Source organism: Apteryx mantelli, chromosome 2 (assembly GCF_036417845.1).
Source record: "Apteryx mantelli isolate bAptMan1 chromosome 2, bAptMan1.hap1, whole genome shotgun sequence".
Taxonomy (NCBI): Eukaryota; Metazoa; Chordata; class Aves; order Apterygiformes; family Apterygidae; genus Apteryx; species Apteryx mantelli.
Genome location: NC_089979.1, coordinates 93,411,821 through 93,435,892, shown reverse-complemented (window position 1 = coordinate 93,435,892; position 24,072 = coordinate 93,411,821). Strand labels below are relative to the sequence as shown.

Genomic DNA, 24,072 nt, shown 5'->3' with positions numbered 1-24,072 from the left:
ATACATATATACACGCTATATAATACCCATAACTGTTTAGCTATATAACTATTACATGACTGTATGTATGCCACCCTTCTCATCTGCTTGCTGCAAATGGGCTGTAGCAATCTCCTTTAACAAAGTGTTTGGAACCAACCCTCCCACCAAATAATTTTCTCATATGCCCACTCCAATATTAATTTGTGTAGGACAGCTTAGTTAGCGGAGTGCTGTTTACAGGACTATTACAACTGAGTGGTACTCATCACAAAAAAAAAGTCTGAAATTAAGAAACTAGTGTTAAAGAATGAAAACACTAAAAGGCAGCAGGCTTGTAGTCTTTCTTTTAAAAATGATATTGAACAAAGACTGGATATACAAGGGCAGAGTTACACCACTTGATTCACAACTCCTGAGAATCCCAAGAGAACCACCCTGCGTGTGGGCTGGTGTGCGGGGGCGGGTGTGTGGGGGCAGCGGGAAGGGAAGGACAAGCTGCTGCAGGGCACAGCTCCATCCCCTCCCCAGTCTCTCAGCCTGGCCAGGGGCAGCTCAGAGGCACGAGTGAGCCAACGGCAGTGGGGACCCTCCAGCGGGATCTCCCAGCTGACCCAGCGTCACAACACCCCCACAGGGCCAGTCAGAGGAGAAGGGCGGCTGCTGTGAGGGCCTCCCCGGGACAGGGGGATGCGGGGGGGGGGGGGGGGGGGGGGGCTGGGCGTGGCTGTGACACCGCCCCCTACTGCTGAGTGGGACCGTGCGCACAATAGGAGGCAGCCAGGGCACTGGTGAATGTCTCTGGTGGTGGTGGTGGCTGAGCAGGAGCTGTGTCTGTGGCATGAGTGTCCTGAGAGCAGCAAGAGCCTGTGAGCCACACGGTGTAAGAGCCGCTTCCTTCCCTCCTCTGCCCCACACGGACAAAGAGGCTGCAGGGAGCCGGGCTCGGGGCTGCCGGGGCTTCAGCATGGCCCTGCAAACTGGGTGACCAGAGACACTTTGGAGGAGATGAGAAGCGAGGATGCTCTCTGCTCTGTGTGCCAGCAATCGGCTGACTTCCAAGGGGAGGCTCTTCTCTGGGTTTTGGGACCTTCTCCGGGAGCTCCCTCTTACCTTTGGCCAGTCCTTGTGCTTGAGGGCAACGGGGCAAAGTATTTGCTGCCTAAAAGGAGAAGGAGAAAGTGTGCTGGCAGAAGGCCCCCGCTTGGGAGATGCAGAAGAGCTGGCCTTTGTGGGGCTGAGAGCAATCTGCGCTTGCGAGGGCAGGGGATGTCACCAAGGGTGCTATGCAAGCAAAGGAGAGGGTGGGAAGAGTTTTCCTGGGAGCAGGAGTGCCAAAGGGAGGGAGAAGCTGTTGCTGAGGAGGAGGGCTGGGGAACAAGGTAGTTGTTGAGGCCTAGCAGAAGCCAAAGTGTGCCAGTCCCAAAGAGTGGGTGCAAGTGTTTGCAAGAACACCTGGTGCCATGCTTGGCCGGAAGCAGGCTGGAGTTCAGCCTGCTGAGGAGAGGATGGTTGGTGTCTTCCCTGGGGTTGCTGGTGGGAGCTCCGTGTGTTTGGGAGGTGCTGGGAGCTCAGCAACTGCCTCCAGAGCCACCCGAGGGGGAAGCCGGGCAACAGTTTGTGTGCAAGAGGGAGCTGAGGGAAGCTTGTGAGCTGGCTACAAGCTTCTTTCTTGCTGGGCTTGCAGAGGGTGGAAAGCCAAGGGTGGGAGCAGGAAGGAAGGAGCCTTTGCAGAGCTCTTGCTGTTGGAGCCTGCAGCTGCGTCCCTTGGTGGGCAGGTGAGAGCTCTGCTGGGGCTGGGAGCGTGTTGGGCTGCTGCCAAGCGCCGGGTGGGGAAAGCCCTGGGGGCTGCTAGCAGAAGCCCTTTCTGCCCCTGCCCTCCCTAGAGATGCTGAGAGCAGGGACACTTGTCCTGAATCTTCTTGCCGCCTTCCCGCCTCCTGCCTTCTCCTTTCCTATTCCTTGGGCTCCTCCCTCCCCCTCTGCCTCCCTCTTCCCATGCCACTGGCAACACAGGTCCCTCTGCCATGAAGACCCTGGGAGAGGCGGCAGGGAAGTGCTGGATGGGAGTGCCCCTGTGCCTCCCGGCTCCGGTTGCCTCAGCACTGGGGGGCAGTCTGCTGACGGGCATCCCCCCCATGTGCCCCAGGCCGGTGTGCCACCCTCGGTCCCTGTGGACGGCATCCCGAGCACAGGACTAGGCGTCCTTGTGGGAGGGTGTTGGGTGCTGGGGGAGGTGTCCCTCCCCGTGCAGCACCAGCAGCCACAGCGGTGTGCTGGCAGCCCTTTGGCCCCTGTGAGTAAGAGCTCTCCCTGTTTTCACAGCCCACGTGCATCGTCCCCCAACCCACAGTCCCTGCAGGGATTGGAGGAGAGCGGGAGTGCACTGGAGCAGCTCTGCCATGCAGCAGGTAGTGCCTGGGAGGAGGGGAGGCCACCAGAGTGACCCGAGCATCCCCGGGCAGCTCCATGGTGTGCATGAGTGCCTGACTGGCCCTGCAGGAGCCTGGCAGGGGGTGGGCAGACAGAGAGGGCTCCTTTGGAGCTGTGGCTCCTTCCTCAGGCTTGTGCAGCGCATGTGTGCGTGTGTGTGTGTGTGTATTGAGTGGGTGCTGGTCTCTGGGCATGGCTGGGGAGTGCAGGGAGAGGCTTTTTGGGAGAGGCGGCCCTGAGCCCACAATCGCGCCTGCCTCCCTCCCCTGCAGGATGGAGAGGCTGAGGCGGAGGCTGAAGATGAGGACAGCCAAGATGTCCCCATGGCCAGTGGCAGATGCTGTGCAGCCTGCTGCTGGGGGAGGCTGTTGTGGTGAGGGGAGAGCAGAGACTGCAGCTCCCGGTGCTGAGGAGTCCTCGTGCAAGCCCACAAGGCGCTGGGCCAGCAGGCAGATGAGGAAGCAGCAGCCCGCTGAGGCTCGGCGCTGGTGGCAGGCAGTGTGGGGCTGCTTTGCCCGCACACAGAAATGTCAGGAGGCCGGCAGCACCCTGTTGCCACTAGTGTCACCTGCCCTGGCAAGAGGGCCCCAGACTGCCCGCAGCTCAGGGCAGCAGGTGGAGCATTGCCCCATGGGCTTGGGCAGCACCTCCATCCTGCACTCTGCTGCCTCCCCCGGAGGGGAGAGCAACTGCCTGGCCAGCGAGGGATCACAGGTGGTGCTGGTGACCCACATGGTGACCCTTTTGTTTTACACGGCCAGAGACATGTGCTCCCTGTGCAGCTGGGCCAGCTGGGAGAGTGAGAGCTGTTCCGGGGACTGCAGCTGCCCGTCCTGTGCAGATGCGGAGGAGCCAGACCAAAGCCATCACTCCAGCTGTGTCCTGGAGGTAGAGAGCGTGAGCACCTCTGGGTCCTGCAGCGACACAAAGGACCCTGTTGTGAGCCACGCTGGCAGCTCAAGCCCAGACACTGGTGGGGAAAGAAGCTCCCGCCTCCCCAGGGATGGAGAAGAGCAGGACAAGAGCCACAGCGCCAGCCCCGCTGAAGGCACTGGCAGGAAGTGAAGATGCCTACACAAGGAGGATGCAGATGAAGAGGATCATCACCCACCCCTCCAGCTTGGCCAGCGGTGGTGGTGGTGAGCGAAGATCCCTGCCCGGTGAGGAAACAAGCTGCGTGATGTTTGTCTGCGACTCCAGCTCCACCTTTGACACGGGCAGTGAGGAAAAAGTCCCTGGGCAGCTGGGCACAGCAAGAGCAGCATTGGGGACTGTGGCTTCATCTTGCCTGTGACAGGTGGGCATTGCCGCGAGTTACAGCAGAGCAGTCAGGGCCACCCTTGGCTACAGCACCCACGAGCTGGTGGTGTTGAGCATTGTGTGAGGAGGGAGCAAGGCAAAAAGCAGATGGCAGTCCTGGCCTTCAAGAGGGCAGACTTTGGCCTCTTCCGGGACCTGCTGGGCAGAATGCTGTGGGGTAGCCTTCCCTGGAGGGAAGAGGGGTTCAGGAGAGCTGGTTGATGCTCAAGGATCACCTCCTTCAAGCTCAAGAAGGGCCCAGCCCAGCAAGCAGGAAAGCAAGCCAGGAGGCCTGCACGGAGGAGCAAGGAGCTCCTGCCTCAACTCAGGCTGAAGAAGGAAGGCTACAAGAGGTGGCAGCAGGGACAGGTGACCCAAGAGGACTATGGAGACCCTCTGAGAGCATGCAGGGAGGGGCTTAGGAGAGCTAAAGCCCAGCTGGAGTTGAATCTTGCCAAGGGTGTGAAGGGTCACAAGAAAGGCTGCTAGAAGAACATGTGCAGCCAAAGGAAGGCGGGGGAAAATGTGGGCCCGCTGCTCTATCGAATCCCTGCTCTGCCTCAGTCTCGACTGATAAGACCGGCCCCCCTGGAATCCCAGGCCACGGAGACTAGAGAGGAAGCCCGAAGCAAGGAAGACTTGCTGTTGGTGGAGCAGGATCAGGTTGAGGCACCCTTCAGCGACCTGGACAGACCCGCATCCGTGGGCCCTGCTGGAATGCAGTCACGAGTGCTGCAGGAGCTGGCCAATGGCACTGCAAAGCCACTCTCGATGATCTTGGGAAGGGCATGGCGATGGGGAGAGGTCCTGAGGACTGGAGGCGAGCAGCTGTCAGCCCTCTCATGTTCAAGAAGGGCAAGAAGGAGGATGTGGGGAATGATGGCCCGGTGAGCCTCCCCTCGACCCCGGGGAAGGGATGGAGCAACTCATCCTGGAGATGATTTCCAGACACATGACACACCAGAAGGTTCTGGGCACCAGTCAGCATGGGTATATGAAGGGGAATTCATGCTTACCCAACCTGATGGGCTATCTTTTGCCTCTCCTCAGCACTGGTGAGGCTCCACCTGGAGTGCTGCTGTGTCCAGTGCTGGGCTCCCCAGTCCAAGAGAGACGTGGCTTTCCTGGAGCAGGCGCAGTGAAGGGCCGCACCGATGCTTGATGAGCAGGTTGAAGCCTGTGTCCTTCGAGGAGAGGCTGAGCGAGCTGGGGCTGTTCAGCCTGGAGAAGAGAAGGCTCTGGGCAGATCTTAGCAGTGTGCCTCAGTGCCCGAGGGGAGTGTGTCAGGATGCCAGACTCTGCTCACTGGTGCCCAGGCACAGGACAAGAGGCACTGGGCACGCATGGAAAGCCCGGAAATCCCACCTGAGCACAAAAAAGTCACGTCTGTCTTGTCAAACACTGGAGCAGCTTGCCCGGAGAGCTGGTGACATCCCCATGCTTGGAGATAGTCAAAAGCCGACTGGACATGGGCATCTGGGGTAACCTGCTCTAGCTGAGGCCGCTTGAGCAGGGCGGTCGGACCAGGTGGTCTCTGGAGCTCCCTTCCAAGCCCAACAATTCTGTGAGATGTGGAGGGCAGGATTAATGCGGAGTCCTTTGTGGGAAATGAAAGGCAAAGGGCAGAAGAGGACTCTTTCTGGACATGGGTAGGGGAGGCAGTTCTGTTGCTCTTTTCCTGAGTGGGGGGTTGGGTGGGGGGAGTTGTTTATTTGTTCTTCTTTCAACCCTTCTGTATGGCCACTACTGCTTGTTACCGACCAAGCAAGCGAGCAAGCAAACAAATAAAGCAACCATGAGGGGCCATGTCCTTCCGGCCTTGCAGTCCGTCTTGAGTTCACATCTCTTGAGAATGCCAAGAGGAAGCCAAAACACGCCCGTAATCCAAAAGGCAGAGCACAAGCACAGGGTTCCCCCAGGAAGCCAACAGCTGCAGTGTGAGCAACTGGCTCATGCCAAGGAGGATGCTCACCCCATGCAGTGGGTGCTTGCTTTCCTCACCACGAGTGGGCACAGCAAGCCCAGCCACACTATGTAGACAGGGCCTTCTTCCATTGCTCCTTCCTGATCTGTTGGGCAGGCCTGCCTTGCCCTGCAAGGAGGCGTGCGTTTTCCACGGCCTCCTCAAGTATGCCCAAAGACAAGTGAGCAGGACTCCAGTGAGTTCAGGCCCAAGGGCTGCCAGCATTGCATTTCTACTGCTGCTTGCCCAGGCAGGTTCCCCACTGTGTCCCTTCACCCCACAGCGGGACTGCTTTAGCTTTCTCATTTCTCAGGCAAAGCTTGGAGTGGCCAGCTGTGTGGGCACTGAGACAGGGCTCTTTTTCCCTGGCCTGCTTCTCTTGCCTGCTCTCCATGCCCTTCTTCCTTCCCTGGAGAGGCTGGCAATGAAGGAGAAGCCTGTGCCACAGCCTGCCCCGGGGGTCTGCTTATGGCCTGCGGCCAAAGGCATCATGGCAAAGGCCCTGAGTGGCACAAGGCACCCAGCAGACACACACAGCCTGGGGGGTGGTCCTGGAGGACGGACATGGGCCAAGGCAGATCTCGGAGGAGTCATCTGTGTGTCAAACCATGTTGGCACGGTGGGGACCTCAACTCAGAGCATCTCTGAGCAGAGGGCTGAGCCAGGGCTTGACGGCTGGAGAATTCAGGCAGAAAACGAGGTCCAACTTTGGCCTCAGCAGATGCTGGAGCCAAGTGCTGAGGCCACACCTAACCTCTGAGAAGTGTCCAGTGCAGCCGAGTGGGGACAGCACGCTCTGAAGAGCAAGGGGGAAAGAATGCTTGTGATTAAGCTTGGGTGAGTCTTGAGCAGCAAGGCTGGGCTGGGAGTGGCCTCGGGCCTGCCACTTGGGGCTTTCTGGACCCCAGAGAATCCCTGAGGACATGACAAAGTTGGGAGGGGCACAGAGCTCCCCTGTGATTCCCCCCCCAGTTGGGCACTGATGTGGCCCAAGCAAACTAAGGAGCAGAGCTCAGAGAAGCTCTCCCTGCAGGGGAGCCTTGGGAGCACAGCGCCCCTGGTGGAGTTTACTTTGGCTGTTTATATTTACATTTCAACATTTATATGTGACTGTTTATGTTTACATTTGAATGTTTATGTTTACACTTTTGATTTTTACATTTGGCTCTTTATGTTTATGTTCCAATATTTATGATCACACTTCAGTGTTTGCATCCAAATTTTTCTGTTTATGGCCCATGTTTACATTTAGTTGTTTGTGTTTATGTTTCAGTGTTTATGTTTATGGTCCAACGTTTGTGCTTACAGTTCAGTGTTTACATTGGGGTGTTTACATTAATGTTCCAATGTTTACATTTGATCACTTATGTTTACGTTCCAATTTTTTAATTTACATTCCAATGTTTACATTGGGTTGTTTGCATTTACAGTCCAATGTTTATGTTTACAATCAAACATTTACATTGGGTCGTTTATATTCACTTCCCACTGTTTATGTTTCAGTGCTTGCATTCCGCTGTTTTCATTCCAGTGTTTATATTTGGCTGTTTGCATCTGAATGTTTATGTTTCAGTGTTTACATTGGGCTGCCTGTGTTTATGTTCCAGTGTTTATGTTTACAGTCCAATGTTTGTATTTGGTTGTTTATGTTTATGGCCCAATGTTTATGTTTCCATGTTTATATTGTGTTGTTTACATTTGACTAATGTTTATGTTCCAATGTTTACACTGGGTTGTTTGTGTTTATGTTTCGATGATTAGTTCCGATGTTTATATTTGGTTGCTTGCATTCACATTTCAATGTCCACATTGGGTTGTTTACATTTACCGTCCAGTGGTTATGTGGTTATGTTTACGTATCAATATTTACATTTGGTTGCTTGTGTTTATGTTCCAATGTTTACATTTAGTCGCTTGTGTTTGCATTCCAATGCTTACATTTACATCCCAGTGTTTACATTGGGTTGTTTACATTTTGCAGATCCTGGATTAGCTGCCAGTATTAATGCAGCAGTGCAGCAAGTTAAATAGGACGATATTTATGGTTTTGGTCCAATTTTACATTTGGCCAGTTATGTTTCCGTTTCAAGGCTTACATCGTGTTGTTTACATTCCGATGTGTGTGTTTACATGGGTGGGTTTTACAGGTCAATGTTTTCATTTGGTTGTTTACATTGGAATGTTCGTGTTTATGTTCCAATATTTACATTGGGGTTTTTGTTTACATTCCAATGTTTGTGTTTAAGGTCCGATTTTTACATTAGGCTGTTTATGATCCAGTGTTTGTGTTTGCAGTCCAGTGTTTACATTGGGTCGTTTACGTGCACCTACCAATGTTTATGTTTATGGTTCAATGTTTACATTTGGTTGTTTATGTTCCAAAGTTTGTTTGCACTGTAATGTTTACATTGGGTTGCTTACATTCATGGTTCAATATTTATGTTCACTGTCCAATGTTTGCATTTGGTTGTGTTTACATTTCAACATTTATGTTTACATTTCTATGTTTACATTGTGTTGTTTCTGTTTACGTTCCAATGTTTACATTGCATTATGTTTACAGTCCACTCTTTATGTTTACAACCAAATGTTTACATTGGGGTGATTGTGTTTATGTTCCAATGTTCATGTTTACACTGGGTTGTTTAGGTTTGCATTCCAATGTTTATACTGTGTTGTTTGCCTTTACAGTCCAATGTTCATGTTTATGACCAAACAATCAAACATTTACATTAGGTTGTTTATATTTACTTTCCAATGGTTATGTTTACATCTCAATGCTTGCATCCAGCTGTTTTCATTCCAATGATTATATTTGGCTGTTTGCATGTGAATGTTTATGTTTATGTTTCAATGTTTACATTGGGCTGCCTGTGTTTATGTTCCAGTGTTTATGTTTGCAGCCCAATGTTTAGATCTGGTTGTTTATGTTTATGGTTGAATGTTTATATTTACATTCCAATGTTTATGTTTCAATTTTTATATTGGGTTGTTTACATTTGACCATTTATGTTTACATTCCAATGTACGTAGTAGTACTTAGTTATGGTACTTAGTTACTTAGTACTTAGGTACTTAGTAGTACTTAGTTATGGCTGGTTGTAGTTGCTAACCCAGTACTGCCACATTTCTAACACATCTCTGCCTGGGCTACTGTCAGATTATTCATTATCCATTACTCAAGCATTCTGGTAGGACTGTGACTTATCTCATGGTATCAGGAAAATAATATTCACTTTTGAACAAGATGCCCTTAAAACAGAAAAGTGTTCCATGTAGCAAATGACTTTCCCTGCAAATAAAACATTTTCAACACCACTCAGAGAATATCGGAGAAGTAGGTTCAGCTTTTGAGACTGATGGCCAATCTGGATTACATGGTTATTTACAAAGAAATTGTTTAACCTCTGATAGATCTCATTTGGTGTTTCACTGCACATTTTGAAAACTCTAGCATATAGTATGAAGATCATGATGAAGATGTTTAGCTTTACTCCTTTTTTTTTTAAATAGGAAAAGAAATGATAAAAAGAAATCTATTCTGCTCAGAGCCAGAGAACTGGTTGTTCAGAGAGTACATTGATGTAATTTATATATTTATTAGAAATTTGCTTAACATCTAAACTGTAAAATAATTTCTGGTAACAAAGTTTAATAGCAAATGTCATTTACTTCAAGAAATCGAGCAACTGATGTAGTAACACATTTATTGATCACTTTACCAACTATGGATATAATTTTATACAATCAGTCAGCAGTAGTAACATACTTTATGAGAAGCTATGTTTTAAAAAATGGTGTTTATAATATGGATTTCACTACAACTTTTCAAGCCAAGCTTTTACAGTGCTAATCAGACAACTGCTGTACTTGAACTTTTTCTCTAAACATCAAGAGTAAAGTTGTAGAACAAAATAGCTTTTCCATTGTTAATGTGGTTTTAGAATTTAACAAGACAACTTTAAAAGGTTTAAAACATCCATAACATTGTCATTACTTTAACATTCACACTGATAAAGTGATACATTTAATACTTTCTAGCATTAATAAACAGTGTAAAAATATATTGCATATATATATATATATATAAATTTGTTTCCTTTTCCTGAAAAAAACTAGTACAAACTAGTAGTATATGATCCCCTTTCAAGTTTCTTTTATTTATTTTAAAGATTGAATAGTAGTAGTTTTAAATTAACAGAAACAAAGATATGGGAATAGGGACTCACTGTCGTGCTCCCCCATAACCTCTGCCATGGTAACCAAGCACATAAACCCCTTGGCAACGGTGGTTCCATTTTTGCTAAAGCCAGTTAATATTTTAGCACAGTGGGGACAGGATTTTGTCCGGTGCACTTTGCACTGCACAATGTTCGGACCCCTTCATCAAGCGGTTAAAAATCTTTGCTTAGGATGTGTTTAGCTATTAGAGTTAAGATTAAGGAGTGCTATGCTCAAGTTGTTCATTCATAATAATGACAAAAGGTTCAGTGATAAATTAGTAGGAAAAAAAAAGTAAACTTGTAAGGTTAAATGATCTCATAAAGGTTTTGACCACATTAAAAATTTCACAGTGAACACAGTATGCTAGTACAGCTGAATGTTAATGTTTGCAATGTCTGCAATTATAAATATTGCAGGTAATTATTAGCACACAGCAGCTTCCTGGTTTTCTGGACCAAGATGAAAGACAAATCAAATAAGAACAAGAAATTGTAAAATTCACTGAAGCTAGTTATCATGCTGTACAGTGCTCCAAGGAAGACTATGTCAAGACCTATATCACATAAAACTATTTAACAGTTAGATTTTTATTAGTGCTGAAGATAACCAAAGACAAAGCAATTTTGCCTCCACACTTCATGATCAGGTCTTGACGGCATGCACATCCAGGTATGTGCAAATAACAGACCAAAAAATCTAAGCCAGACTAGAAGTGTATGTTGGACAGCATGGACAGATAAACAATCTAGTAAAGGAATAAAGCATAATGTGGATAAATAAATGGTTCATGACTGAAGAAAACCAACCTAGAACATTCAAAAATTGCTCTTCTATATAAATATATATATTTTTTCCTGCAATATTTAAATCTGTGATACTTAAAATCTTGCTAAGAAAAACCTTTAAGCTACTTATCCAATATTGATCATTTCTCTGATTTACAGAATGTAAAGACAAATTACTTGGTATTAGAAGCATTACACAAAAAAATATCTTCCCTGCTGCAGTAGTCTGCCAAAGCTGATATATGCTAAGCCCAGCACAGAGATAAACACAAACACACTCTTTTGTTGCATCCTATAACTTGTTTCTGTCTATGACCTTGTCATTTCATGCAATACGTTGCTAGCAAAAGTAGTGTGTCAACAGGTTTTATACATTACATTAGAGGTTAACTGCCCTTACACAAAGCCTTGGTAAAGAGCGAGTACGTATTAGCACGAATATTACAGAAATACAGCATTTCACAACCGCATTAATATAACTCTATTGAACAGAGCCCAAGCCGCATTATTTCACATTATATAATTACTTTGTTTAAAAATAGCACTTGAGCAAGTACAAGCCTACAGAAACTCAACTGATGTAAACTGGAGCTTACAATAATGCACCACTGTGGGGATACAGATTGCCTTCTTCCTTTCTTTTTCTTTTTTGCTAATCATCCATAACATCGCTCCTGATTAAAATGTAAAGATGGATGAAGTATATGAGCATATTTTTTTAGGGCTATATTTTTTAATTAACTTGAACACAACTTTATTCAAATTTGTGACCTATGCTGAAAAAAGTACAAAGTAATAGAAAAAATCTTGTATAGAGCTAACTGCAGGTAAGTGAGGGTTATCTTTAAGACCTTTAAAAATGCTTAGAGGAATTCAAGCTTAGAACAAAACCCACTTCCTTCAAGTGCCATAACTTTACAGTGATTCAAAAAAAGAGATGTTGTATGAATATATTTGAAAATGAGTTAATTGGCTGATTAGCTACAATGGAATGTGGTAAGTGCTTAGCATTTTTTAAGTCAGTTTAGTCAACTGGGAACTTCAATATCAATTTACAAATCTAATGTAAGAAAAAAAAGCCTCTTTTGTAGTTTTGTCACTCATATATATACTTGCCCCAAAATAGTGTGTGTGTTTGTTCACAAAAGACAAAGGGTTGGTCTTTTTATTAATCATTTCATTATTGCAAATATCTTTCAAGGATGCACAGTCAATATACTGCTTTTTTCTTTTATTTGTTATCAAGATTGCTCTGTTATAGCCAAAGCCTATCCAGAGTGTATGATCAATAACTAGTTTGAATGAAACAAGGCAATCCAAACGTTTTCTGAAAACAAAAAAAACCAGTTATGTCTAACTTCTTTTGAAAACCACCATCTCATTATGGGTTTCAAGCAATACAGCTATGGTAATATACTGAAAAACATGAAAAAAATACCAAGTATATTACAGTTATTTATCCCTGCAAAAACAAATCGCTTGGCTAATTAAGATTTGGAGGTTCAGTCTTTTAGCCTCCTGAAGCCCCATTCTTACCTAGGACATCTTTCAAAGCATTGCTTTTGGGGTTTAATGAACAAGCATGAATGCAACTAAAGGTCTCTCACTAGTTTTAGGATTCTGAAGACTTAAAAAGAACATCCCAGTCCATCTTTTCAAGCTTCTTATATTTAGTCAAGCGGGCACTTGGGTGCACAAAATGAGTAACTGAAGGTCTAAATGCTATTTTAGGGGCAAACACTTCAAATACAGGAGATACACATGTCAAGCTGAGGCACTCCAGATTGTGAGCATTTCACACAAGTCTGATATCTCTCATTATGCTTCAGGTATTTCATTTTGTTGATAAAGGTTTATGCAAGACACAAAGCCATAGGCATTGTAGGACACAAAGACTCTTTTTTTCTGTTCATCCTCCACGTACCATGACTTTGTACTTACCTGACTGATGATGAATTCTGTGTGTGACTGTCAACTTGGTTCACAAAGTTGGGCAAAGAAGTAGATAAGGCCCCCACAGGGCATAATTTTAAATGGTCTCCTGAGAGCACTCTGAGGAGCCGTCGCTTTCCCCCTGGCAGTTCTGCTTCCTCAATAGGAGGAATTCTTCTTGCCATAACAAATCTATATTAGAATCACTGAAGGGCACAATCAGATGCTTCCCTCCAAAAAAATAGGTACAAGGTAGACGTGTAAAAACACTAAAGCTCCTTAGAGCTCTACTGTCATGCTGTGGAGGAGTAGGGCAGCATCCCAACTGGCCAAGCTGAACAGCTCTAGCTGCATCAGGACCAGCGTTTGGCCCTACAGGATTTAAGGTTTGGATCAGCATTTATATGGTTTAAATATTTAGCTGGATCCAAAGATTATGTACACAAACACACGCACGTACGCATCTGTACACATCTTGTGTATTATATTACTTATTAACAACTAATAGAAAAGGCAATTACATAGTATTCACACTACAAACTATACACAAAGGTGTAGGTATTTTGGCACTCACTCAAGGCTAACAGTCATTTTAGAGGGCATGTACTAATAGTGCAACACAGTACTTTTTCTCCCCTGTGAAAATCTGAGTGGTTTGTTTCTTGGCCAGTGCAGACAGAGACCTCTTGTTCAGGGATGCCACAGGCACATGCCCCAAAATACATGCATCACATCACTGTAAGGCAGGGTGCTGCTTTTCAACAGCTGATCCTTATCATACAGGCAGGCACAAAGAATGAAACTATCCTATAACTATAACAAGCCTTGAGGAAAAAGCACTAAGTTTTCAACTGCGTTTGGAGAAAGATACACAATGGTTTTCTCTACAGATGGCTATAGATGGCTGGGATATCTATCACTTGCAAACCAAACCCATAGGAATCATTTACCTCCTAGTTCTGGGTTATCTACAAAATTCTAGCTGCCATAAAGAGTATATCAATTGACCCAACAGAGGAGAAATATGCATAATTGAAATGTTAATTCATTAAGAAAGCTTTCTATAATTCCAAAAAGCTGCTAGAGGAATTTTTAATTTAGGTAAGGTCAGTAAAATACATGGAAAATACATACTTTAATCCAAAATATCTTCAAAGGAGAATCTCTGTGCTGATGAAAAACACAAGTTGTGACATATGAGTTGTTTGGAAATCTTCCCTCCCCTTCTCCAAAGTAAAAGGTAAAAAAGATATTTGTATCATTGATAAGAAATCTTGTGGTTTAAAAAAAGAGTGGCTTGGTCTTGGCCAGACTGCCCAACATTCAACATTGCCTTTGTTTGTTCTTCCAAATATTTGATTAAAATTAATGACAATTGTTCACATAGAATTGTTGAAACAATGTATTTTTTGTCTGTTTTCAGTAAGGTTATTATGACAGCTTTGATAACCGTAAAGAACAGGATAATACTTTTTGTTACTGATATTTCCATATAGATATGATTGTTGGAAAAATCTCAACAAATAATTACAGCATAGAGAGTGATTAGAGGGCATTACTAAACAAGCACTAATAACAAAACCCATTTGACTTCAGCATATTTTATTTAAAACTTACAAATCACTTTTTTAAAAACTAGGATTATTCCTTTGTTTCAGTTAGCATTTTTATTTCTTGTCCTCATCCTGCAAAGGCTTGACAGTCATGGATAGTGCATAAGGTTAAGCCTCTGTGGAGGCATAGGTAAGACTGGGTTTTGTCCCAGTCTTTAAGGGTTTAATTTTAAGTGAACTGTGTAATTTGAGTTTGTTCTTAAAGGCAATTATTGCTGTCAGCTACCTGAACTATCTGATCACATTTGTCTCAATCTGATGCACGTTCAACTATAAGTGAAAGCAAAGACATGAGGAACAATAGTTTTTTTAAAAAAGATGTCTCATAAAAGAGTACTGGGTAGTATAAAATGCTGAAAATCAGATTGGATAGTTAGATGGAATGAGCTTATATGCCCAGGAGAAGGATACAAGCGTAAACCCTTTAGGGAGAGATGTCCTTACTTGGGACATGCCATTAAGGTACAGTCTAGAGCAATGGTGCATGAGAAGAGGATATCCTCTAAAATGCTTCAGAGGGCAAAACGGGTCTCCTCCTACACCTCCTCAGCTACACCCTTCCCATCATCTCTGAGAGAACAGCAGGGCTTGCTGTCCTCAGAGTACAGGAAATGGCAGACAAACAAACAACAAAATGATGGTTACACCACTTTGCGTAGCTCTCCCACAGACCTGAAATGTTAAGCGTGGCTAAAATTCAAGCTTGTACTTCGGCTTTTAACTTCCCACAGATATTAATGGGAAAGTAGGACCTTCGTTGGTGGCTGAAGCCTTAATACATGGCTGCATGTGATGCTTTCATTCCATAGCACATATCCCCCAAGCCAAATGTAGTAAAAAGTAAAAAATCTTTCCAAAGTACTATCTTTCCAGCCACAGCTTCCCTTCTTCACTCTCATATCAGAATGACTTCTTTTCATGCCTCCATTTAATTGGGTTTTAAAACTTTCTAACTGAAGAAAAGAAGAAGGAACAAAGTGTATTCCTTGCAATAAAATACTGCTATCTAAAGGATATTCTGAGGTCTTGATCCAAAGCTTACTTTGTTACCGAAAAACCTTTGCATCAATCAGGTCCATACAAAGTGCTTTGGTTCTAGCAGGGATTTCATATTGTCCAAGTAATGCAAAATAGACTCTGGCAGAACCCCAACTAGTGCCATCAATCTCTTTGTGTCAGCTTGGACCAGTCCCCAATCCCAGCTTTGTTGTATGCCTTCCATCTTACGAGTGTGCTGGTCTCTCCCATACCCTGCACTAGCCACCTGAAAAGTAGTTAAACTTTAAAACCTTCTTCCTGTGTGTGTGTGACTCCCCCCATGTAGCAACAGAGACACTCAGTATTTGGGTACATCAGAAAGCCTGTCACTTGTGCACCTTGGCTTAAGTATCTCCTGATGTGCCAACCAAAGCAGCTGGATCGCAACAAACAGCAAGGTGAACACAGCGTTGAAAGGGTTCTGCAGGATCCCGAATTTAGCCCCTCATTTGGGCTGCGCCCAGATCTTTTCAAATACCAGTGAGCTATGAGTCAAGTCTTAAAGTCAATGGGAAGAATAGGGACATTAGCTTTGCCTGTAACTTAGTTAAGGATTTGTCAAGGATTAGAAGCTTAGCCTTTTTATTCATAAAAATCAGGACCATTCTGGAGCCCCTTCCAGGTGCCCAGGCATCTGGGACAGAGCAAAAAGGAGCAAATTCTCTACAGCCAGCCAGTTCCTTTCCCTTCCACCACGAGGCTGGAATAATTCAGCCATCCCTTGTATCACAGTGCGCTATTTTCTGCATTTGAAAGTGTGACAGGTCACCAGTGCAACACAGAAGTGGATAACCCTTCCTTCCCTGGAAATTTTTCTTCAAGAACAACAGGTAACTCATGCAAAGGCTTCGCAAACCTGAAAGCTTCTCACCCTGAGCATCCTCACATACATCAAAACTCTTCCCAGGTAACCAGAGCCACCCATGGGAAAAAACAGCCATTTAAATCCTTATAAGAACATGTGCTGAGTTTTGGCAAACTTCTCTTCCTCCTCAAAACAAAAACCAAAACAAATTATAAACAAACAAAAAATCTCCAAGTCTATGAGGAAGTCCTTGCCTTTGTTTGTTATTGTTGTTTTGGTTTCAGGCTGATCTACGGGCTCACAGGGTCATTAGAGGCAAAGTTACAAGAAAGGCTCCCATTCAATGTCAGAAAAACAAAACATGAACTGTTCAAGCCAGTTCTCTGTCTCTAGACGTGAGCCAAATACAAGCTGCTGACCTGCATGGCACATGACAGCACATGCAACTCACCAAACACTGATTTTGTGCACTCTAAGTGTGAGGCTGATAAGGGCGGGGGGGGGAGAGCAACAAAGTTATTAACCTTTATCCAGAGTTGAGCATTAAAATCAGTACATGAGCTCGTTTTGAAAGAAAGTAAAGTAGAACTGCTGGCAGCTGTTTTTAAATACTCAAATCCTATCTTTCATAATTTTATAGAAGCAGTGTAATATATTAGGGTGCTTGTTCTGCTCTCTTGAAAATCTGGATCAGCTTTTTCTTTCCTTATAACTAAAAATGAGTGATTTTTATTCCTATTAGCCTGTTTTGGCATTCTGTGCCCCATGCAGGTCATGCTCAGCTGCCTGTACCTTAACTCTATGGAGCTGGTTCTCCTCCTACAGCAGTGGAAAGCCATTCCCATCAATACTCTGAAGTAATTCCAATTACTCTGGAGTCAGGCAGCATAAGTGAAAGGAGAATCGAGTCCCTTGGCTTCAGAAAAAAACTACCAGGCCATGCAGTCCAACTTTAGCAGTATAATTTGGGGGGCAAGTCACACCTAATTACATGGATATTAATTTTAAGTGTCCTTATTCCAAGGAGCCATAAACTTTCGTTACACCTACTATACGTTAAAGGGAATATGTTCCAATGTATGTGCATAAGTGTGCATAAGGACATTCACCTAACAATAGCAATCTGACTGGCAGTGTTTAGTCATAATTAATATTTTAAAGCATTATCTTAATGCCCCCTTCATTTCAAATGTGAGGCAGTGCAAACTTGAAAACACACTAAAAAAGGTTTTACAGACTTTCTTAGATATGTCTTGTGCCTCGTCTCCCAGGTTAGTACATAAGCTCCACCCAAATCCAGCCAGTCAGAACCATGCTACAGTACACACAGTAACTAGCAAGAAGTATAGACAGGAGGGAAATAACGGCTGGTATTTTCCACATCCTTCTGCTGACATAAATACATTAGAACCTAAATTGTCTCAGAAGGAGCGCTTTTTTTTCCGTTGTTCATAAATGGTATATGAAATGTACAGGATAGCACCTGTATATTACAACCACTTACTCCCCAATAGTACATTGTTGAATCTTTTAGGGGAGTGCCAGATCCCCTATAAAACATTGAAAAAAACTCCAAACAGTAGTCAATTTAAACGCCATAAATAAAAGGATGCTTTTCAGAAAGGCTGCTATAGAAAGACCCTCTTTTCAAGAGGTTCTCTTCTACATCTTCAGGGCAGCTGGACACTTAGGAATGTTTGAAATCTTTCCTTAGAATTGACAAAGTGTGGTATAACAGCTCTTGGCTTTGGGGTTTTTGTCTAAAGCTCAACAGAATGGTGGGGTTTTTTGTATTGATACGTTTATTTTTGCCAATATATGCATGAGGAATGTAATGAAGTGGTGTTGTACTGCAAGTAGCTCAGCAGATGTTGAAATCAGTTCCAGTTCCTGAAAACAACTTCTTGACAACATAGTCTTAGCATTCACAATAACTGAAACATGTGGGATTCACCTACATCATTCTTACAAATATATTCTCTCTCCCCCTCTTTTTTTCCCTCTGTATTGTAAACCCTCAGCCTTACTTGCTTCCTTGGACTTTATGATCGTATGTGCCTGCATGCTTATAGCCAGATACATATCCTGAAGCATCCACCAGATCTTCTCGACCCGCTTTGCCTTTTCCTTTCCCACTGGGATCAAACCTCTCTTTGTGAGAACCTGTGAATTTTGATGTATCTGTAAGGCGTGATACAGTTGGAGATGAAATGGCTTTCTATTGGAAGAAAGAAAAGACACACAAAAAAGCACATCAGAAAACAATTACTATTAACAATATAGACATTTGTACATGCTACTGACAATTTAAATCTTTGCTGCTGATGGAGAGCATGTAAATGTCTACTCAGTTCCAGCAAGAAGAAACAAGAAATGCTCGTTTCTTACCATTACATGCAATGACAATGATCATTATATAGCCAAGAACAAAATGGTGCAAGTTACATCAAAAAAGTTTAGAAGAGATTTTCAGTATCAAATATTTCAGATCAATAATCGAGTTCTAACTTTCAAAGATATGAAGAAGCCACAGGGAACAGACATGTTCAAAACCTCTTAACTCATCCAAGCATAAAAGCCAGGCTCCACTAATACAGAACAAACAAACCAATACATCTAGAATTCCTTGCTTTAAGAGACTGAAATTTATTCTAAAATCTAGGAGTCATGAGAGAAGTTACAAACTAGCTGGACTGAAAGTTATTTTCAGTGTTAGCAAATTAGCAGTCTGTGCAAAGCCAAGACTTTCTCCTACATTGTTTCACTAAGTCATAGCAGGCTACTCAAAATCAAGGTTTTGCTATAAGTGAGACAAAGAAAATTTGACTACACAAACAGAATGAAAAATACACTTCACAGAACAATATAGGAGTACACTAACTTGTGTGCTTGGACTGGGAGCAGTCTCTTTGATATTTTTTAATTTACATTTTAAAATCTGAAGAGAAAGGGCACTAAAGGACAAAGAAAAACACATAAAAGATTTTTATATTGTAGTGGAAATGGTCTTAAGATGAACAAAGACTAGTAAAATTTGGTTCTCTTTCTTACATGCATCACCCTATTTTAGCGTGTATTTTGGAGACCAAAGTGCCACTGTTCTCCTTGTGCCAAAGTAAATGCTTTGGTAAACTTGTCCTTCATCAAAAACCTCATTCCCCCTCTACCTATCCTCATCCCAAATGAGAAATGCTCATTAACCAGATCTAACAAACAGGTTTTCAAAATAACACATTGTATAAACAATTGGCAAGTAATTCTTCCATATGACAACATAGCTTGAACGTGTTTTAATGCCGGACATTAAAAGGTCAGAGACCTTGAAAAGATGCTTGCATCTGTACCAAAAGGAACAACATGCTTGGATTCAATTAGACCAAAACTAGTAATGAGCTCTATAATTGACACTTATCCACCATGGAAGCCACATGTCCTTTGCACCATTTAAATAAAGGCTCTTCTGAAGGGATTTTTCGATCCACGTACATAACTACTTAATGAGACTCCCAAGTTATAAGCTTCTCCTCCTCTCCCTCCAAACAAGCCCAAAACATGCTACATACAATAAGAAGTTCTGCAATTTTGCCTTCAGGCTGGGTCTTGAGGGGAAAGCAATTCATGGGCAAGGATTTGGTTACTAGCTGGAAGAACATGACTGTTGGAGCCTTCATTTCTCAAAATAACATTGCGGAAAGTCCTTTGGGAACCTTTTGCTCTGCAGTGTTATTTTTCTAGACTGAAAAACAGAAATGAAGATGATGTCTAGGAAGTAGCAGTCCTTCTTAATAAAAACATGCATTTTTCTTGTCCACTTTGGCTTACTAGCACCTTATAACCAGGAAACCTGTAATCACAGCAGAACTAATTTTAAAAATACACCCTTTGATCAGCAATTGTGTTAGCAGCCCAGCTAGATAAAACAAAAACACAGTAAGAATGTATAAACTGAGACATCATAAGCAGCAGAGTAAACTCCTGGCCTGGTGCCCAACCAGGAACTTATTCTGTCTGTTCTTCAGAGCATTAGTAAATCAAACAGGTTGTACACAAAGTCACATAACAGAACTAACAGATCATCTGGCCACCTGACATTGCTCTGAGATCTCAGGAAAAAAAAAATCACTCCTCCATGCAAGAGTACAGGTCACACACCTCCAGGGAGACAAGGCCCAGCACAACTATTCATTTCACTTTGGGCACAGGCACTAGTAACTCCATGCTGTATTAACTCTTAATTGTGAACTACTATTTTGTTTGGCAAGTGAAGGGAAACATGGGGGCTTGTACCTTTAACAAAAATTCTGGCACAAACCAATTGGAAGAAGCTTTCATACTGTGTAGTGTTTCATATTATGCAGTGTTCATCAAGAACAACTCAGCTGCTACACGAAGACAAGCTGTCAGACTGCTTGACTGAACAAGAGCATCTTCCAACAGCCAAGGACATGCAGTTTGGACAAAGCATCTACAGCAGTGGGCACTGTAGGTGTCTCACCTAACTTGTATAAATACAGGGGTTCTCCATTTCATTTTCATTTTAAAACCTCAATAGGTCACAACAGCTGCAGAAGTGTACTAGCAAAGGCTGACTGTAGGACAAAGTACATATGGGGAAAGTTCTTTATGCTTGATTACAACTAGATCCTCCTCTCTCCAAAAGGACATAGGATGTTTCTTACTGAAAGCATGTTCTTGACTATTAGCACACCACTTCTTCTTTGTTCTTAACATACGTATTAAGAACATCAGGTTTCTGTAAGTGTGCATACACTCTGCATTCTCACACGCAGAGAAAAGTCTCAGGAACTCGAGTGGGCTTCCTTTTCCTTTAGCAAATTCATTTGCAGGACAGACTGCTATTTTGATAAGTTGTAATGGTAAATCTAATTCAACTGGTTGGAAAAAGAAGGGCAAAGATCCATTTGTTTAAAAAGGGGTGGCATGATCAGTATGAAATTCACCTCCATATCCAAATTACAGTGAAGGTAAATAAGAATTTTGGTACAGTAGGGATTGGTAGCAAAAGTACTAAGACATGTATGAATGCAACCTGAATGTAAATGCATGGGTATGAAAACAACAGCAGAAAGAGCAAAACAAGGATTAACAGAATGGCCTGTGTTGTAACAAAGGATGTTCTCAGGACACTGTTCCCAGGACAGCATTCCCAGTGGCAAAATTGAGGAATGTGTTGTTTATGTCTAGACCAGAAGGCCCGCACTCTGATAAGACCACAACACAGATGACTTATCAGCAAGAGACCCTGCATCCTAACAAGAAGACTGTAGTGACAAGGTTGCAGCACACCACACGTGCCTTTCCTTTTCCTGTTGATCTACCAGGAAAAACAGAGATATTTCAAACCAACACAGGAAAGCAGAGGCTGCACAGCAACCTGGCCTACAATTTATGGCAACTGAACTAAGCAAGATGCTAAAGCAAAGGATGAAACTGTAACAACTATTGACTCTTAAAGCCTATATAAAACATCTATCCAAAAAACTAGTTTCTCAGTGTAAATCATGAAGATCCTAGGAGACATAGTGAGGACTCGATAGTCAGCACCTGTTGTCCTCTGTGTCCCACCTAGGTGATCCTGGCCAGACCACTTTTGCACACAAATCTTGGTGCTTGGGTGCAAGAGGGTGAGTGAATGAAGTCTATGAGAAAATGGATACATGTAGGTGAAAACTGACTGACTTAGAGATTTCATAAATAAATTTCACCTTCCTCTTCTATAAGGTCCTGCACTGAGGTTTTTTACACTAATTTCCTATGGTACTTCTTAACTTGAGTTTACTAGTCATCTGGCTAGAGACTTTTGCCATCCACTACTTTATCCAGGTTTCTATTTTGTAATGCTGTTACTTCCTCAGGAGGAGATTAATGCTAGGACTAACATGAAAGTGTTCTTTTATAACCCATTCTTTATCTGCTGGAGTCAAACCTGTTCCCAATGCAACAGCAATACAGCAAATGGTTGAAATGTGATAAAACAGCTCTATAGTTCAGCACCCCTTTCACATACCTTAAAAAAAAAGGATCACTTATTTAGCAGACAGCTGGGAGTATGGTTCAGATCTTTGGCATTCATATCTACTAATTGAAAGCTTTAAGCTCTGATGGGGGGGGGGGGGAAACAAAGTTCCAAATAAAGGCAATTAACACCACAGCGGGGAAAAAAAATCTGTTTTTCATCCTGAAAAACAGTAAAACAAAATGGAAAGCCCCAGCACAATGAACATCACAAATCCAGAGCAACAAAAACAGTAATCCCACATCATGTGCTCCTTCAGCCCAGGATGGGTCAGAATGCTATCAGCATCACAGGAGTCACAGTATATGGAATAAACAAAAAAGCAGTAGCTGTAAAGCTGAAATAATGAATATATGAATAGATTTTCAAACACCAAATGAACCAATCAAGTGCACTGTCCAAAGTATCAGGATTGCTCTGTCTCCAGGACTGCCCATTCTTCCCTTCACTCAGTTATCTTCATTAACACAAGCTAGCAGCTGTAATTTCAGGGTCTTTGCCTCCCCCAAAAGAGGAGATCTCTGCCCAAACACCTGTTCATTCACCAAGCTTGTATTTTTCACAGATATTTTGCTGGACCAATTTGCTCCCCCAAATCTCAAAGACAGGGAGCTTCACATAATTAAATGGTTGTTCACTGTGGGACTCCAAACCAAAGAGGTGGTTACACAACCTGTGCGCTGGTGGCAATGGCTCTCATGGGTCAGGAAAGGTATGTACATCCCTCTCTTACAAACAATCCTTCTCTCACACCAAAACCTCACTGAGAAGATCAGAAGAGGCTACAGTTTCTGAAGAAGCTAGGAGAGGTAAGAAAGAATTTTCTTTAGGTCATCCTAATTTGCTAATTTAAAATGATAATGTATTTTTTGTTAGTGGTTCAATATTTTTTCCCTTTTTGTCAGTGTGTTCAGAGAAGGGCCGCTAAGGTATTCAGGAGCCCAGAGCACAGGACATACAAAGAGAGGCTGAGGGAAGGGGACCTGTTCAGCCTCAGAAGAGAAGACAAAGGGGGGAGGTAAATCTTATACCAAAAGAGGGGTTACAGAGAAGACAAAGCCAGTTCAGAAGTGCATAGCAAAAAACCACAAACCAGTGAACACAAGTTGGGACATGGGAAAATCCAACTAGACATAAGTGAAAAAATTCTTCACCCCTGAGGCTGGCTAAGCACAGGAGCAGGTTGCTCAGAGAGAGTAGGGATTCTCCACCCAAGAAGACTTTCAAAACTTAGAATTACAAAAATCACATAACAATTAAGGTTGGCAGGAACCTTTGCATATGAGTCTGTACCCAGGGTAAACCCCTGCTCAGGGCAGGTCTCAAAGCAGGGTGCTCAGGGACTTCTCCAGGCAAGCCTTGAACGCCTCCAAGGACAGAGATTCTACAACCTCTCTCCGCAACTTCTTCCAGTATTTGACAACTCACAGGGAAAAAACCCAAACAACTACAACAAATCCTTACATCTCATCTGAATCACTCATGTGCCAACTTCGGTCTGTTGTCTCCCATCCGATCGCTCTGCACTTCCAAGAACAGTCTGGCTCCATCTTCCTCATGTCTTCCGGGCAGGTAGCTGGGGGCAGCAATAAGGTCTCCCCTTCGCCTTCTCTTCGCCAGCCTTCTCTTCTCCAGCCTCTTCTCCCTGCACGTCACATGCTCCAGCCTCCTGAGTGTCCTGGTGGCCTTGCACCTTGCTGCAGTATGTCAAGACCTTTCTGGCACTGGGGAGCCCCAGACTGGACACAGTACTTGGATGTGGTCTCACAACTGCCAAAGAGAAGGGAAAGATCACATCCATGGACCTGCTGCATTGGCCTTCCTTGCTGCAAGGGCACACTGCTAACTCACATTCAACTTCTTGTCCTCCGCAATTCCCAGGTCCTTTGGGACAGAGCTGCTTCCTAGACAGTCAGACACCAGCCTGTAGGGTTATCCCATCCCAGATCCAAGACTCTGCAGTT

General features: G+C 43.9%; 1 protein-coding gene across 1 annotated transcript in view; it reads right to left on the bottom strand.

The window, feature by feature from the left end:
- Window positions 1-9,289: 9,289 nt before the first annotated feature.
- TPPP (tubulin polymerization promoting protein) overlaps window positions 9,290-24,072 on the bottom strand; it is a 70,795-nt gene continuing 56,012 nt past the window's right edge. The window contains exons 4-5 of the mRNA XM_067291058.1: window positions 18,099-18,289; window positions 9,290-10,643 (exon numbers count right to left, since the gene is read on the bottom strand). Of these exons, the coding sequence (XP_067147159.1) occupies window positions 10,595-10,643; window positions 18,099-18,289 (240 nt within the window). The 3' untranslated portion in view covers window positions 9,290-10,594. The remainder of the gene's footprint in view (window positions 10,644-18,098; window positions 18,290-24,072) is intronic.